This window comes from Oncorhynchus gorbuscha, linkage group LG08 (assembly GCF_021184085.1).
Source record: "Oncorhynchus gorbuscha isolate QuinsamMale2020 ecotype Even-year linkage group LG08, OgorEven_v1.0, whole genome shotgun sequence".
Taxonomy (NCBI): domain Eukaryota; kingdom Metazoa; phylum Chordata; class Actinopteri; order Salmoniformes; family Salmonidae; genus Oncorhynchus; species Oncorhynchus gorbuscha.
Window position 1 is genome coordinate 29,771,101 of NC_060180.1, and position 17,571 is coordinate 29,788,671.

Below are 17,571 nucleotides of genomic sequence, written 5' to 3' on the forward strand. Positions count from 1 at the left end.
ATGTTAGTTAGGAGTGGAGATGCACCAATCTGATTCTAGGTCTGTGGTTAGGGGTAACTTCTACTTGGAGCAGGTGAGTCAATCTGCTCAATCTGCTTTATTGTCCTACAAACTTAGGCACAGCGGTAGTAGCTGGTTTTATCAAATCGTAGAATTCACAGACAGCTTAGGTGCTATTGGTTGGTTAAGTGAGCCAATGAGACCCGAGGTGGAATGAAAAACCCCATGATGCAGCACTCGAGGATCAGGGCTGCCCACCGCTGACCAATGGGGGAAGGGCAATACTACCCAAATCCCTGGAACAGAGGCTGGCATTGGGCCTGCTGTAGATGGTGTTGAATATTTGGGCTGTATGCCTGAAACCCAGAGCTATGTCTGGTTGTGAGTGGGGTGAGCATTGATGGACACACACTGAAACATGAGTTATCCTTATTTTCATAGGTACTGAAAGGCTTCATTTTAAAATGTCCATATCATTTTAGGCCTTCAAGGACCTAAAGTTACGTAAAATATGAATCATAAGTTTCATCTAGCCTAAAAATCCACCATTACATGTAACCACGGTAGTCCCAGCCCCATCCATCCCATTTTCGAAGTCCTTTGGGATCGTCCATGCTCGGTTCTCCCCCGTGGTTATGGGGATAATGTTCCGGCCCTTGCTGTCCCTCTCTAGGACGTGATGATGGTGGGCGAGCCCACACTGATGGGAGGGGAGTTCGGCGACGAAGATGAACGTCTGATCACGCGGCTGGAGAACGGCCAGTTCGACACGGCCAACGGAGCGGGGGGCCTGGAGGATGAGGACAGTTTTGGTAGCTCCCCTGCTCTGGGGGGCGCACACTCCCCCTGGAACAACAAGACGCCCAGCAGCCAGGACAGCAAGAATGACGCACAGTAGAGCCACAACCATAAACCCTAACTCACCACCCAGATACGCTACTCATCTACCTGCAAAATGAATCCCACTCACGCTCTCTCTCGCACATGCTCAGTGGTGCTCAACCCCGGCCCTCTTCCCCTTGCTCATCAGTGCTAGGCCTGACTCTGTTCTGTTCTGTGTGTGTGAGGGAGGGAGCCTGTGCTTACTGGTCAGAGTGTTTGAGTCAGAGCTGGGTTTGGCCGTCTATGATCAGTGCTAGCCATGTTGGCCATTTTGCTGGCTGACATATTGGCGGGTTCTTGTTCCAACCTCGGGTCTCTGGGTGTGTTGCCTTGACAGCGTACCTCTATTTCTGTTGTGCTCACCTCACAGGGAAGGAATACTTATTAGTTTTATTTATTATCTCTTAGATTTTAGCAGAGTAAAACGTATTGTGTGCACTACAGCATAAATCCAACGTTCAGTTTTTAAAAACTAAATTATTTGTTTTGTAGGACCTGGTTGGAACAAAAACCTGTACACTGCCGGAGCTTGAGGACCGGAGTTGAGAACCGCTACGCTAAACCTAAAACACACAACACAACACGCATGCAACACACATACACACACACACACACACACACACACAACTCGCTCGCACGCACACACACGCAGACACTCTGAGGTACTGGAGAGAGGTCCTACTTCCCCACCTGGACCAGAGCACCAGGCCATACAGAAGTGGGTTTTAATTTTCTATGTTTTTAGTTTGATTTAAATTTTTTATTTTTATATCAATTTCTAAAAATGAAACCGATGAGCAAACAAATAAATGAAACAAAAATGCACCCCAGAATATTCTTTACTGTTTTCCACTATCGTCAATCTATATTTCTTATGAATTGATGGTGTATTTTGTTCTTTTTATTATGGCTTATATAAAGAAATTGTAAAGCATCAGAAACCTGTGACTGGAGAGGAGAATCTACGGTATGTAACTGTATAAATATTACCCTTAGATCATTTGTATTATTGTCATTAAGATACTACATCTATGTAATATTGAATTGTCTATGCCTGATACAGTATGTTGCCTGTTAGTGTCAGACATGGCAATGACATTATAACGAATCCCAGTGATTCGCATCTGAAGGGAAAAGCCACCTCTTTTAATGTCCAAGCCTGCATCTTAAATGGCACCATATTCCCTGTGAACTACTTTTGACAATGACCCATAGGGCTATGGTCAAAAGTGGTGCACTATATAGAGCAGTGGTTCTCAACTGGTTTGTCCTGGGGACCCAATTTGAACCAGGTCTGTCGCGGTCCAGTATTTGCATTGCGTTGTTTGTTGTTGCCAAAATGCATACTATTTTCAATGCTATATTGATAGTAAATGTATCAATTATATGACAAGGGAACTGCAGTCCCACCTAAATGTTTCAATTTTGCCCCTATTCTTGAAGAATGTTAAACTCACTTGTTTGAGATGACAAAATCAACCCAATCTGCTAAATAGTGCTGCTAATAACTCTATATTGAAAATACTGTGGTTTTAAGACAAAATAGTTGAGATTGAATTAAATATAGGTTAATTATAATTGTTTGTTGTTTAACTTCAGACTTGAGGATGTATTTTATTTTTTAACTCAGACACACATTCAACCCATTCAAAACCTCACGAGACCCACCAGTTGAGAATCGCTGATTTAGAGGATAGAGGGTGCCTGTTGAGATCCATCCTAACTCCCTGTCTACTTATCTGCTCAGTACCTCATGTCCACACCTCAGACAGTACAGACACGTATTTTCTCTCTCCGATATGTTACAAAAACTTTTGAAGACAATTTTGGCACGGCATTGTAAGATATAAGAAAACAACACATTTTGTATTGGCTTGCGTTTCCCAATAATTTGTAATCACTATTTTTGAAAGCTACAAACCAAGAAGCTACTTTGCAAGATCCTTTTAAATATTGATCCCCGAATATGCTAGTTGTTTGTATTAAGAATAATTTTGTGCGCTTTTTCCTCTTATGTTTTTGTGTCTTTGTGCTTGTATATTTAAGGTAGTTCCTGTATAATTGTTATTCTACGTATCCTTCCTTAGATCAACACCCTATGGCATCTCTCCAATGTAAAGATACATTTTTTTCTCCATTAAAAAAAACTGTTTTGGAAATTACATTCAAGGGTACAACCACCATTCACGAGAGCTGGCTATGAATTTTTGTTCTACATACAATTTATTTATTTTGATACTGATGCCAATAGCTAGGTTTCCATCCACTTTGCGACAGATTTTCATGCGAATATTCTAAAATCTCCATAAAACAATATGCGCATTTTCCTACCAGAGATGTTTCCATCAAACTGACTTTTTGCTCATTAAAGGTCAACTTTTGCAGTTAATTCCCATGTTTATTTATTTTTTTACCTTGATTTTACTAGGCAAGTCAGTTAAGAACAAATTCTTATTTTCAATGACGGCCTAGGAACAGTGGGGTAACTGCCTGTTCAGGGGCAGAACGACAGATTTTGTACCTTGTCAGCTCGGGGATTTGAACTTGCAACCTTTTGGTTACTCGTCCAATACTCTAACCACTAGGCTACCCTGCCACCCCAAATTCAAGTTCAATTGGTTTCCATTACATTTTCAACTCTACTAATGGTTTTGTCACAAACATCGTTGCGTTTATATAGCAAATGTGCACGCTCTAGTTTTGACAAGTGCACTCTAGCCAACAGCTCACAGATAGTGCGGGTAGGCTACCTACATAAGATGATTATGGATAAGAGCGATTTTTATTATTTTATTGGTTAAACTGCAGCCAAATATGTATCATTTCACCAGAATAATACTCAATATTTAGTGGAAAGGAGCATCAAGTTCATCACTTTGCACATTCACCACCCTATGAAGTTCATTTATTTAATCTGAAGCCTACTTTAAACTGCATGGTTTCCCGAGTTGTAGTGGGAGAACCATATACCATATCATCGCGTGACTCCCAAGTTTACTAAAATATTATGGTTATTATATCAATATTTGCGCATTAGTGTTTCACCCCCATTGCACAATTCATTTTAGAGACGCAAAAAGATGCCACCATAAAATTGTACCAGCATTTCCTGTTTCCATCAGCCCTGTCAATTTTATGCGTCAGGTAATTAATCTGCATGAAATGGTTGGATGGAAACCTGGTTAATGAGTTTGCAAGTACATGTACAATATCTATGCCTTTGCCCCCAATGTCATTTTGTAGGCTTTTCTGGCTATGTCATCTCAACTATACCTCACATTTTCAATAAATGACCCCAATATCACGATCAACAGTCAGATGTCTGAAAAGACTAGAGAATTACATTATTTTCACATGATTTTCCATACGTTCCTCATAACTTGACATGATTTCCAGTCAAGTCAATAGGAAGAAATCACCATAGGTGGAAAAAAAGATTATAGAAAAAGGACTACTTAAAAAATAAAAAAAATCTATGTAAAATCCATCAGGACCTAAGTTGAACGAGTAATGCATTTCTCGCTCTCTATATATTAATCTTTAACGCTGCATTGTTGAAAGACCTGTAAGTAAGCATTTCACTGTAAGCCTACACCTGTTGTTTAGGAAGCATGTGACAAATAAAATTTGATTTGACAGTGATGAATGATTCCTCTGATTTCTCTGTACATAACTTGGTGTAGATGCTTAGTTTCACCACCAGGGGTCTCCAGAGCTTTAGCAGCCCACAAGAATGTAGGATCAACCCTCTCTTTCCTAACTCCCAAACGGTCTCTAAATCCATTCAGACATCACCAGGCTTAACTGTATAATGTTTTCAACTTTCCAGTCATGTTCCCTTCAGCAGGCTGAGTAGAAACTGGCACGTCTCAAATCACACCCAATACAGGGCACTATCACGTTTGGCGCTGGTCAAAAGTAGTAGCGTCTGAGTGGTGTGATGTACCCATACATGTCCCTGTTAGCGCATCATAGGCGTGGTTTGATATACGGTTTATATAATATTTTGCCGAGTTTCTGCCATTTATTCATGTAACGGTATCAATAAAGACACTTTCGATTGAGCGCAGTTGACTGATGTTCTTCACTTGCTATGTTTGTTCTCAGCACAGAGGCAAATCCGTTTAAGTCAACTTTTTTTGCATTGATGTTCACGGGAGACAGTGAAAATGTGAAGTTAGGTTTTGCCCTAGAGTCAGCGGGTGGGTAAATAAGTGTTTTAGTGGCCTCAGGCCTTCGAAGATATAGAGACAGACTGACTTTTGGCAAATTGTCCTTCATGTTAGCACGGAAAGCCCAAGACTAGAATGTAATTACCAAGAATGTTATTTCCGTTCTAAAATATCACGTCTGGTTATAAGAAGACCGTTGATATATTTTGGCTGATGTGGGAGATTATAATGAGTAGAATTGATTATGACTGACATTTCCTCACCGGGGTGCCACTTTGGTTTTTAAGTGTGTGTGTGTGTGGGGGGGGGTCTTCCCCAAAGATATATATATATATATATATATATATATATATATATATATATATATATAGTCGTCTAAAGCTCATTTACTGAATTTTTACACAATCCAATATGCCGTCTCTATTTAGAACAAAGTACGCAAAAATACCCACAGTCATCAGGCTTGGTAAGAGATTTAATAAGACTGAACTAGATCAAAGGTAATTCAATAATACATATTGTGTTGCACCTTTTTAACCAATAGCCAAACAACTGAACAACTCTCTGATTATTTTTATTAAGACATAATATATCAAATTTCAGCCAGCCCGAACCGACTGCACGCCAGACCCCCACCAGTGTAGTCAATAACTCAAATGATCTAACATATTTAATATACTGCAAAATTCACCTGAGCTCTGTAGACTGGTCTTCCCTGGTTGTCTGATCATGTTAACATGATGAGCATAGTGTTACATACTGACTGCACGAGATGGCTGTATTCCCACAGGATGCCAGGTCCTGAAAAATCATTGCGCGCGAATGGCATTTTTCATGCTGCCGGTCAATACAGACGAATTCAGGATGACATATTTTTGTTGTCCCACAGAGTATTTGGAAACCATCCTCTTTCTGCTTTGTATGAGTTAGCCTACCAATTGTATTAGAAGCACACATTTTTCAAATTGTACACACACACACACAGAATTCGCTGCTTCAATTTCAGTAGCCTACTTCTCCTAGTTGGGCGTGAGAGTCCAAGTGGGCTTAGTATGTGTGGTCTCATTGAAATAGAGTTGGCAGCAAATTCAGAGAAGCACGTCGCAGTTAAAAAGTTGAAATTAACTTAAATATGATTAGACTAGTTTTACTGCAGTGTCTAAATGCGTATTGATAATGGAAAGAAGGGGAGGGCGCTCAGCCAACGTCAAAGTACAATCACAAAATGTAATAATTGAAAAGTAAAAGGCACAACGCGCATGTAGGTGAGGCTACTAATGGTGAGTGAGCATTGCGCCTTTTTGATTTTCAAAAAGTATTGATTACCTATTTATTTGTATCTGCCTGCAAATCGTCCTCCTAAAAAGTAGGCCTATGCAAAATGTATCATGTGTCATCATTCTCGCTGCTTCCAGTTCAGTAACCATACCTGCTAGATCAGGTGCGCATGTGGTCTCAATTAAAATATGCAGTTGTGGACAAAAGTTTTGAGAATGACACAAATATTAATTTTCACAGTTGCTGCTGCCTCAGTTTGTATGATGGCAATTTGCATATACTCCAGAATGTTATGAAGACTGATCAGATTAATTGCAATTAATTGCAAAGTCCCTCTTTGTCATGCAAATGAACTGAATCCCCCAAAAAACATTTCCACTGCATTTCAGCCCTTGCCACAAAAGGTTCTTGCTGAGCTATGCTCAACTCTCCCATTCTGGTCCAGCCAGCTTTCCAGAAGCTTTGCCTTCACACAGCCTAAATCCAACCAGCTGAACACTCCAAACAGCCTACCTGACTACTCGAAGTCATCCACATGGACCTAAAGCACACTGTTGCAATGTGATACAAAAAAGGCAACTATAAAACTGGAGAGGTGATGCAGTTTCAGAATGTGGGGGGGGGGGGCATGACCCCCCCCCCCCCCCCAGTGAATGAGGATGGGGTGTGAGTTTTAGCAGACGCTCTCCTGTGCCAAGTGTATGCTTTAGATTAAGGTGAAATTGACTGCATAGCCTAAATGTGCTATGTGTATATAAATGTGATAGGTGATCAAATTAAGTTAGTTGTGAAAGACATTTTCTAGAGAACATTTGCATGTTTTTCTTCTCTGACAAAAACAAAAGCTGATTCAAAGGTGTGGCAGATATAAAAACTATACTCAGTGAAAGGTGGCGATCGAGGAGGGAAGGACTCTTCCGTTCGCCTACTAAGAAATTGACACTCTCCTCGACCACTTATCGGTTTCCGGGTCTCGAGGAGAGAGGACAGAGGACGGTCTTTTGGCCCAAACTAGAGAACCCCAGGGCCTGTATGTTTTTGAGGCTGAAGGGTCATCGGTCACAGTCAGCAGTGGCTGGTGGGAGATGGGGGCAAGTTTGGTTAAGGGATCAGTTTATCAGCGTGTCATGTCATCTACTCCTCACACCTCCTCTGACTCATACAGAAGCACCCTACACCTAGGGTCACATATCTTCAGGTAAGGATGCTCTAAATGACACTAAACAACACTATCATAATGTTCAAACAAAACTTTCATGTTCTATTTTAAAACAGTGTTTTATTGTTTTAGTTAAATAAAGGTTACATTAAAAAACAAATGCACTGGTCCATGTTGCAAAGTGCCTCTCAGAGCTACTGGTTATATGGCCACTATAAAATCAATTTTATATTCCAGTAGAGGCATGTTCTTTTGACAATGAAGGCTTTTATATGTGATATCGACATTTGATATAATATGACCTTTTTGATTGACTTTTTCCATAATGCACATTAAACCAAGTGATGGAAGAGGGGGTTAGGCGAGGCCTGGGTTGTGTTCATTAGAAAATGAGCAGTTCTTATTGGTCAAGTCCAGGTAGTCCCTCCCTGTTTCAGTCCATTTTCTTCTGTTTGGTACCTAATGACCATGACCCTTTTTGTTTTGACACCGACTGCCTCTGTGATGATGATGGGAGGAGATGAGCGATGGATGTGTCCCAAATGGCACCCTATTCCCTATATACTGCACTACTTTTGACCAGAGCCCCAAGGTCCTGGTCAAAAGTAGTGCACCAAATAGGGAGTAGAGTGGAGTGCCATTTGGAACTTGACCATGGACTCTGTGGGTTAATGTTTACCTCCGCTTCACTCCTGAGTCCTGTTCTGCTTCCTGAGGGAGAGAGATGGGAACATTGGCCAGCGTAGGGTCGGTGGACGAGTTGATGGACGTGTTGTTCTGCAGATATTAAAATACACATAAAGGATTACCTTGTACAGCTGATGAAACTAAAACTATAAGAGGGGGGAAATGTTTCATAGTGCCCTCTTCCCAACTGTCTTGGTGTGTTTGAACCATGATAGTTTGTTGGTGATGTGGACACCAAGGATCTTAAAACTCTCGACCCGCCCCACTACAGCCCTGTCGATGTGAATGGGGGCACTTTCGGCCGTCCTTTTCCTGTAGTCCACAATCATCTCCTTTGTCTTGATCACGTTGAGGGAGAGGTTGTTATCCTGGCACCAAACTGCCAGGTCTCTGATGAGCTGTAGTCAATGAACAGCATTCTCATAAAGGTGTTCCTTTTATCCAGGTGGGAATGAGCAGTGTGGAGTGCGATTGAGATTGCTTCATCTGTGGATCTGTTGGGGGCGGTATGCAAATTGTAGTGGGTCTAGTGTTTCCGGGATGATGGTGTTGATGTGAGTCATGACCAGCCTTTCAAAGCACTACATGGCTACCGACGTGAGTGCTGCGGGGCGGTAGTCATTTAGGCAGGTTACCTTCACTTTCTTGGGCACAGGGCAATGGCATTCTGCTTGAAACATATAGGTAATACAGTCAGGGACAGGTTGAAAAGGTCAGTGAAGATACTTGCCAATTGGTTTGCGTATGCTCCGAGTACACTTCCTGGTAATCCGTCTTGCCCCGCGGCCTTGTGAATGTTGACCTGTTCACATCGGCTACGGAGAGCGTGATCACACCGTCGTCCTAAACAGCTGGTGCTCTCTTGCATGCTTCAGTGTTACTTGCCTCGAAGCGAGCATAAAAGGCAGAAAGCTCATCTGGTAGGCTCACTGGGAAGCTTTCGGCTGGCTTTCCCTTTTGTGTGATATTGATATATATTTTTTTGCATTGGGCCTTTAACATTTATTTTAAAATGTAACCTTTATTTAAATAGGCAAGTCAATTAAGAACAAAATCTTATGTACAATGACGCCATACCGGGGAACAGTGGGTTAACTGCCTTGTTCAGAACGACACATTTTTACCATGTCAGCTCGGGGATTCGATACATCAACCTTTTGGTTACTGGCACAATGCTCTAACCACTAGGCTACTTGCCGCCTAACATTCATGTTTATGATAATAGGGAATCTTTTGTGTAATATTCCCCCCTAGGATATCCCATACAGTACTATTTTCAGCACAGGGCAGTGTACATTGTAATCTCTGGTGACAGACTGTTAAAACAAACAAATAAGTTACAGCCATATGAGTAACCAAATCGTGTAGCTGGCCAGCAGGCATGTGGGATTTGGTTCTGGGTTCTCAATATTATACATTCCTTCTCCATCTCCTCACATAACAATAGTCTTGTCATTTAAAGGTTATCACTGAAATGACTGAGTATATTGTTTGTTAATATTTACAAGACAAATGAATGACCTTCAAAGGTAACTCACATAGTTTTTAATGTACTATTTTAATCGAACTTCCTGAGACCCGGCCCTCATTTCCTCTGCATTTACCTGCCTATGTTCCGCTAGTCACTACCTGCATATTTGGGCTGTGTTGTTACACGTATAAGCACCTTATCACTGGTGATGTGAATTTGTGGTGGTATTTCATCAGAGAACTTATCTATTCCAAACCCTTTGTCTTATTTTTTTGCCTGTTGAGTGAATGAGTGAATGGGTAACACTTTATAATAAGTATCATGAAAAAGCATATTTTTCTGCTCCAAGAGAAGGATCTGAATTTTGGACAGCTGCTTTCTTAGCATTTAAAAAAATAAAATAAAAAATAAGAAGGGAGTTTCCCTTAACTCCATGCTTTTGACAGAATTCTGGACATGTTTTAGATAACTACTTATTTAAAGTAGGCCTTTAAGCATTACGCACAAGTCATACGCCTTTATAACATTTACAATAATTGATGAAGCATGTAATAAGCACTTATAATGGCATATTTATGTGTTACAAATGACGGTATACATATTGTGTGGCTTTGTGTGACCCATCCCTTTATTAGACACATCTTCAGGAAATCAAGTTACAATGATAAACACACTTCGAGTGATACATTATACTTTTTACTTAAGCACTTTACACCACTGCTGCTAAGCGACCACCCCCTCCTCAAAGTATTTGTTTTGCTCCCACCCTCCCCCCACCTTCCCACTTCTCTCTCTCTCTCTCTCTCTCTCTCTCTCTCTCTCTTGCTCTTGTCCAGTTAAAACCCTTCCTTTCTCCCTCCTCCAATCCCTTCTTCCCTCCCTCTATTCTCAGTGCCAGTATTTCACAGGCAGGCAGGGAGAGAGGCAGTCAACTTGACCTTCACCAGAGCAGTTGTCGACCCTATCAGATTGATCAAGGAAGGGACTAATACATACTCCCTCACACCGGGGACACACATACTAACACACTAGTGGGGAGACCAGGGCAGAGACCAGACACACACACTCCCTCACCTGGACTATATTCTTTACGCTCCAGCTCTACTGGTTCACCTCTTTCCTGACTCGACTGAAGGAACAACAGGTAAAGTCCTGTTTTCTGTCCCTTCCTCTCTCCGATGTCACTATCCTCTCTAGTCTCCAACACACTCTACTTTCTTTCTTCTTCTTTCCTGTCCTCTCACTCTCCAGTTATCTGTCTCCCCTTCTCCTCAAAACACTCCCAGAGCCTCATACAGGGACAGGGAAAGTAGGCTAACAGCTCTGCAGTTAGCGCCCAGAGATACTGAGGTAAACACCCAGAGGCAATAGCAGTACTTAAGGTTGTTGAGGTAGCTGTACAAGTCTGCTGTTGTAATTAATAAAGCCACTTTTCTATAGAAGAGCTATGGATTAGTTATATGCAGCTGAAGCAGCGGTAGTTGGAGAGCGTTGGACTCCAGGACTGGTTGACTGTGTGTTCTGTGTTCCAATAGGACTGTGTGTGTAGTGTACAAAGGAGCCTATCATCCTGCTCTCTCTCTCTGCTCTACTCTCAACAGAACTCTGTTTACACTGTGGGAAGTGAGTGAGAGCTTTTCAGTCTGTACTTTCTCTCTTGCTTTCTTTTATTCTTTATTTCTTACTCTCTCTCCCTACCTATGTTCTCTCTCCATCTATTTTCTCTCTCTTTCCGTTGTCCTAGTACTGTGTAATCAAGTGACAATGCCAGAAAAGCCGGTGTTTTGAAGATGTATTGGCACGGGTGTTGTTAGGCCCGACTCTATTCCTCCAAACACTGACTCCAAGGTCATTGTCAACGGTTACCGACATATTCAAATAATGATTGACATGTGTATATTCAAAATATTTTAATTTATTCATACTATTTCATCCTTCCACAAGATATAGTCCCGACACAAATCTAGGGTTGCTACCCAAGCCGGCTGGTCGTTTGTTCTATCAGTTCGGTTGTCAGAGAGACGACGACCCGGCCGTTCAGTCTTTTTGTTCTGTATCTATGGAACAAAAACACCCAGTCCATACTGGCTGGCAACGTTCTTATCCCTTGCTTGCTAGTTAGCAAACTATGGATAACTTACAGCCATGTCAAACAGCTAGAATAACAACAGTAGCTGCATTTGTTTAAGCTTTTTTCTAGTGAAATTTATTTGAATAATTCCATAACAATTTCACCTGGCATAGAAACTGTGCTCTCTTGTCAGGACACTGTTGTTCAGAGGAGCTAGCCAACAACACAGCTAACACAATCACTTCAAACTGAAGCTGGAAAAACTGCAAACTAGCTGCACTTCGTTTCTTTGAGCTTTTTTTCAATTGACATTTCTTTGTATATATCCATAAAAATGATGCCAGCTGATTCATGTTTTCGACTGGCTGAGAAATGCGGCCTGCCTGTCTGTCACGTTCATTACTATGGGACAGCTGGAGATCGAATTGGAATATTGAACCAATGTTGCAAATGTCTGATAGACAGACAGCAATATACTCCACTGTTGACAGCTAAATATTAGTCTGAAAGAAATGTGAGAAAATGTCTAGATGCTCTTAATAGTGGAGATTAAGTTTATACATTTCCCGACTGGGCTGATGAGACAGTGGATTGCACAGTCAGATGGAACAGAGTAAATAGGTATTTTAACGTTATAGATTTAGCCGGTGGTAACTTATGGCATAGACACCGGCTCGAATGCGGTTTTAACCAATCGGCATTCAGGAAAAGACCCACCCATTGTATAAATAAATATAATGTACTGAAACTTGTTGGACAAACAATGACATTGCAATACTGTGTTGGAGCTCATGCAAAACCAGTAAAAGCGTTTCTCTTTACTTTACAAACAGAATACCGGTATGTTCAGTCACACAGTCTTAGTAAGCAGGACCAAGGTCAAGTTTTTTTAATGTCACATGCACAAATACAGTGAAACGCCTTTCTTGCAAACTCAAAACCCAACAATGCAATAATCAATAACAACGTAAAAAAACCTACTATAACTAACTACTATAACTACTATAAAAAAAAACACGAGAAATAAGAAATATGTAAGTAAATATACAGGGTCCGTTCCAATACCGTATTTACAATGTGCAGGGATACTGTAATGATGGAGGTAGATATGAATAGGGGTAAGGTGACTAGGCAACAGGGTATAAGATAAACAGAGTAGCAGCAGCTTGTATGTGAGTGGCTATGCGGGCGTGTAGAGTCAGTATAAATGTATGGTCATGGTGTGTGAGTGAGTGAGAAGATGACGATGGATTGAGTGTGTGTAGAGCTCTGTGAGTGTGCATAGAGACAGAGCAAAAAAATATATATATAAGGTCAATGAAGATATAAGGTGAACTCCGTTAATCCGTGTAGCTATTTTGTTAGCTATTTATCCGTTTTATTGGTTGGGGATAGAAGCCGTTCAATAGCCTGGTAGTTGATGCATTGGTACCGCTTGCAGTGCGGAAGTAGAGAGAATAGTCTGTGGCTTGGGTGGTTGGAGTCTATCAATTTTCCGGGCCTTCCTTTTACACCGCCTGATACAGAGGTCCTGGATTGCTGGCAGCTCGGCCCAAGTGATGTACTGGGCTGTCCGCACCACCCTCTTGTCGTGCCATGTAATCGAGGGCGGTGCTATTGCCATACAAGGCAGTGATGCTCTCAATGGTACAGCTGTAGAACATTTTGAGGATTTGAGGGCCCATGCAAAACTCTTTCAACCTCCCGAGGGGACGGAAGAGGCTCTGTCTCGCCTTCACAACTTTGCGTGTGTTTGGACCATTTAAAGTATTCAGTGATTTGGACACCGAGGAACTTCTCAACCTGCTCGACTGCAGCCCTGTTGATGTGGATGGGGGCGTGCTTGCCCCCATCCACATGTCACATGTGAAATGCCTTTCTTGCAAACTAAAAATCCAATAATCAATAACAATGTACAGTTGACGTCGGAAGTTTACATACACCTTAGCCAAATACATTTAAACTTAGTTTTTCACAATTCCTGACATTTTATCCTAGTAAAAATCCTGTCTTAGGTCAGTTAGGATCACCACTTTATTTTAAGAATGTGAAATGTCAGAATAATAGTAGAGAGAATGATTTATTGCAGATTTAATTTATTACATCACATGCCCAGTGGGTCAGAAGTTTACATACACTCAATTAGTATTTGGTAGAATTGACTTTAAATTGTTTAACTTGGGTCAAATGTTTCGGGTAGCCTTCCACAAGCTTCACGCAATAGGTTGTGTGAATTTTGGCCCATTCCCTCTGGCAAAGCTGGTGTAACTGAGTCAGGGTTGTAGGCCTCCTTGCTCTCACATGCTTTTTCAATTCTGCCCACAAATTTTCTATAGCATTGAGTTCAGGGCTTTGTGATGGCCACTCCAATACATTTCCTTTGTTGTCCTTAAGCCATTCTGCCACAACTTTGGAAGTATGCTTGGGGTCAATGTCCATTTGGAAGACCCATTTGCGACCAAGCTTTTACTTCCTGACTGATGTCTTGAGATGTTATTTCAATATATCCACATAATTGTACTGCCTCATGATGCCATCTATTTTGTGAAGTGCACCAGTCCCTCCTGCAGCAAAGCACCCCACAACATGATGCTGCCACGGTTGGGATGGTGTTCTTCAGCTTGAAAGCCTCCCCCTTTCTCCTCCAAACATAATGATGGTCATTATGGCAAAATAGTTATATTTTTGTTTCATCAAACCAGGGGACATTTCTCCAAAAAGTATGATCTTTGTCCCCATGTGCAGTTGCAAACCATAGGCTTTTCTATGGCGGTTTTCTAGAAGTGGCTTCTTCCTTGCTGAGCGGCCTTCCAGGTTATGTCGATATAGGACTCGTTTTTACTGTGGATATAGATACTTTTGTACTTGTTTCCTCCAGCATCTTCACAATGTCCTTTACTGCTGTTCTGGGATTGATTTGCACTTTTCTCACCAAAGTACGTTCATCTCTAGGAGACAGAATGTGTCTCCTTCCTGAGCGGTATCACGGCTGCGTGGTCCCATGGTGTTTATACTTGCGTACTATTGTTTGTACAGAGGAACGTGGTACCTTCAGGCATTTGGAAATTGCCCCCAAGGAGGAACCAGACTTGTGGAGGTCTGCATTTCTTTTTCTTCTGAGGTCTTGGCTGATTTAAAAAAATGTTCTAATGATGTCAAGCAAAGAGGCACTGAGTTTGAAGTTAGGCCTTGAAATACATCACAAGTACACCTCCAATTGACTCATTATGTCAATTAGCCTAACAGAAGCTTCTAAAGCCATGACATAATTTTCTGGAATTTTCCAACCTGTTTAAAGGCACATTCAACTTAGTGTATGTAAACTTCTGACTCACTGGAATTGTGATACAGTGAATTAAAAGTGAAATAATCTGTCTAAACAATTATTGGAAAAATGACTTGCGTCATGCACAAAGTAAATGTCCTAACTGACTTGCTAAAACTATAGTTTGTTGACAAGACATTTGTGGAGTCGTTCAAAAACGAATTTTAATGACTCCAACCTGTCATGTCTGCTCCTGCTCGTCTCTTCCCCTGGCGCTTGAGGTCACCAGGTTGGCATCCATCACACACACCTGCCTTCCGTCTTCACACGCATCAGCGAAATTGGGCTCACCTGGACTCACTTACCATCTGTGTTTTTTCCTCCCTTATATTTGTCAGTTCCCCAGCTCTGTTCCCCACTGCCTCATTGTATTGTTTTTGTCTTTTAAAAAAAAAATCAATTTGTTGACGCTTTTCCTGTCTCGTTCACTTCGATGCATCTGCTTCTTTTGCGAGCATATCAAAATGCTAATCAATAAATAGTTCCTGATTCTCTATTATCCAGAATGTTTGTTTCGTAGTTATCAGATAATCCTCAATTTTTGTGATGAATTCACGGGACAAGCTGTGCCTACCACGCTGCCGCATACCATGTCATCACCCTATATGTTTGTAACCTCAGGTTGCACTGTGGAACATCCAGATGCTCTTTTGCGAACTTCAGATGTGCAGCAAAGTTTTTTGTTTTGACAGTTTTTTGTTTTGACAGCAGTGGCTTCTTTTGTGGTGTCCTCCCATGAACACCATTCTTGTTTTGTGTTTCACGTATCGATGACTCGTCAACAGAGATGTTAGCATGTTCCAGAGATTTCTGTAAGTCTTTAGCTGACACTCTAGGATTCTTCTTATTGAGCCTTCTGCGCTGTGCTCTTGCAGTCATCTTTGCAGGAGGCCACAGTGCTGAACTTTCTCCATTTGTCTTAGTGGACTGATGAACATCAATACTTTTAGAGATACTTGGAGGGGACAATGGTTTAGAATGCTAAACTGTTATCGATGAACAGCATTCTCTCATAGGTATTCTAGGTGGGTGACGGCAGTGTGGAGAGCAATTGAGATTGCATCATCTATAGATCTGTCGGGGCAGTCTTTGTTTCTCTACGACCATTACCGATGTTATGACTCAGAATAGTTTGTTGTGTGTGTGGTTATGCATTATGGAATTTAATGTTTTTGGTGATCTGTCTCAGGGTTTTATGTGTATCATCTTTATTGATTTAGGAAGAGGATGTGGAATTGCAAGATTCAAGTAATGTATTGTGTGTTGGTGGTTAATTGATCAAAACTCAGGTCTTTAAAGACTTTGATAACCTTATCAGTGGTAGCTCAGTTGGTAGAGCATGGCGTGGTTTCGATTCCCGGGACCAACCGTAAGTTAAATGTATGCACGCGTTACTGTAAATGCATCTGGGTCGTTCTTGAATTGTGGTGTCATTTGGTAATGGAGATGTGTAAAGAAGTATTTACAAATCTAGGTACATCTTCCTTTTCTAAATAAACTAATATGGCAGCGTAGCTCTTTCCACTCACAGCCTCTGTCATCCCATATAGGCGTTGAAAATGGGAGATTTTGTCATTGATAAACTACTACATTTGAACGCAGTGGCTGTACAGTAACATGCTTTACGTGATGTCAGAGCTCAGGTTCTCCACCACAGCGCTTCATTAGTTTTGACTAATAGCCGTTAACTTGAACACAACAAGAAGATGCCCTCATCCCTCCCGCTAAATTGGTCTACTTTTGCAGATTTGTGGTTGTCCGAGTCAGGGAAATGCTGTAAACCGAGAGAAGCCTGTGTTCTGAAAGATGAGGCGTTGAGGATTTAAATACCACTTTGTTGTCATACAAGCAAACCACACACCCACGAGTCGAAATTTGCATTCCACATTTCATATTTGAAAACATGTCTTGCTATATTTGATCCCACATATACAAGGAGGACATGCGTTATAACCTGGGTTGTCCTTAAAATAACGAGCCTATGTTTGTAGTATGGTGAAGAAAACTTGTCTCGGAACACTCAATTGAATGCACTCAACTCCATTCTATGCGCACCAAAATTACAATATGCTTGTCTGAAGTGCCTTTTGAAAGCCTAACACTGCAAGATCGTGTTCTATAATTTAGCTAGCCATGTTGGCATTAGAATAAGCTTTCAAATTATGCCCACCTGACCCAGATTGTGATTGATATTGGAAGGTTTTGGGATTGCGTAAACAACAACAGTAATTGTGTGACGTGGAGACGCAGGGCTGTTTCCCAAACAAAACACTTGCTACAGTTCCTCAATGTTAAAGCTGGGAGAGATAAAAATAAATAAATAGCACTTTATAGTTAACGGCGTTATCCTTTTGTCATAAAAGTACATTTAAATGACAACTGTGCACATTTTGGAAAGGTGTTTGGCCACTTCGAGACAACAGTTAAACCTCTCATTCAAACCATTGTAATCGTTTTTTCTTTAGCTTGCAATTTCTCCAACATTCCAATGAATAATATTATGTTACTGAATGTTTCCGGAGTATT

General features: G+C 41.2%; 2 protein-coding genes across 14 annotated transcripts in view; both read left to right on the forward strand.

Moving 5' to 3' along the window:
* The window catches only part of LOC124041470 (LIM domain-binding protein 1-like), a 46,391-nt gene extending 41,867 nt beyond the window's left edge, over window positions 1-4,524 (forward strand). For 8 of the 11 annotated variants that reach the window (XM_046359079.1, XM_046359085.1, XM_046359084.1 and 5 more), the window contains one exon: window positions 674-4,524. In XM_046359079.1, the coding sequence (XP_046215035.1) occupies window positions 674-898 (225 nt within the window). In that variant the 3' untranslated portion in view covers window positions 899-4,524. The remainder of the gene's footprint in view (window positions 1-673) is intronic. The other 3 variants (XM_046359088.1, XM_046359089.1, XR_006839951.1) reach the window with 2 other exon arrangements.
* Window positions 4,525-10,560: 6,036 nt separating this feature from the next.
* The window catches only part of LOC124041472 (prominin-1-A-like), a 35,509-nt gene continuing 28,498 nt past the window's right edge, over window positions 10,561-17,571 (forward strand). For all 3 annotated transcript variants that reach the window (XM_046359090.1, XM_046359091.1, XM_046359092.1), the window contains exon 1: window positions 10,561-10,793. The gene's annotated coding sequence lies outside the window, so the exon portion shown is untranslated. The remainder of the gene's footprint in view (window positions 10,794-17,571) is intronic.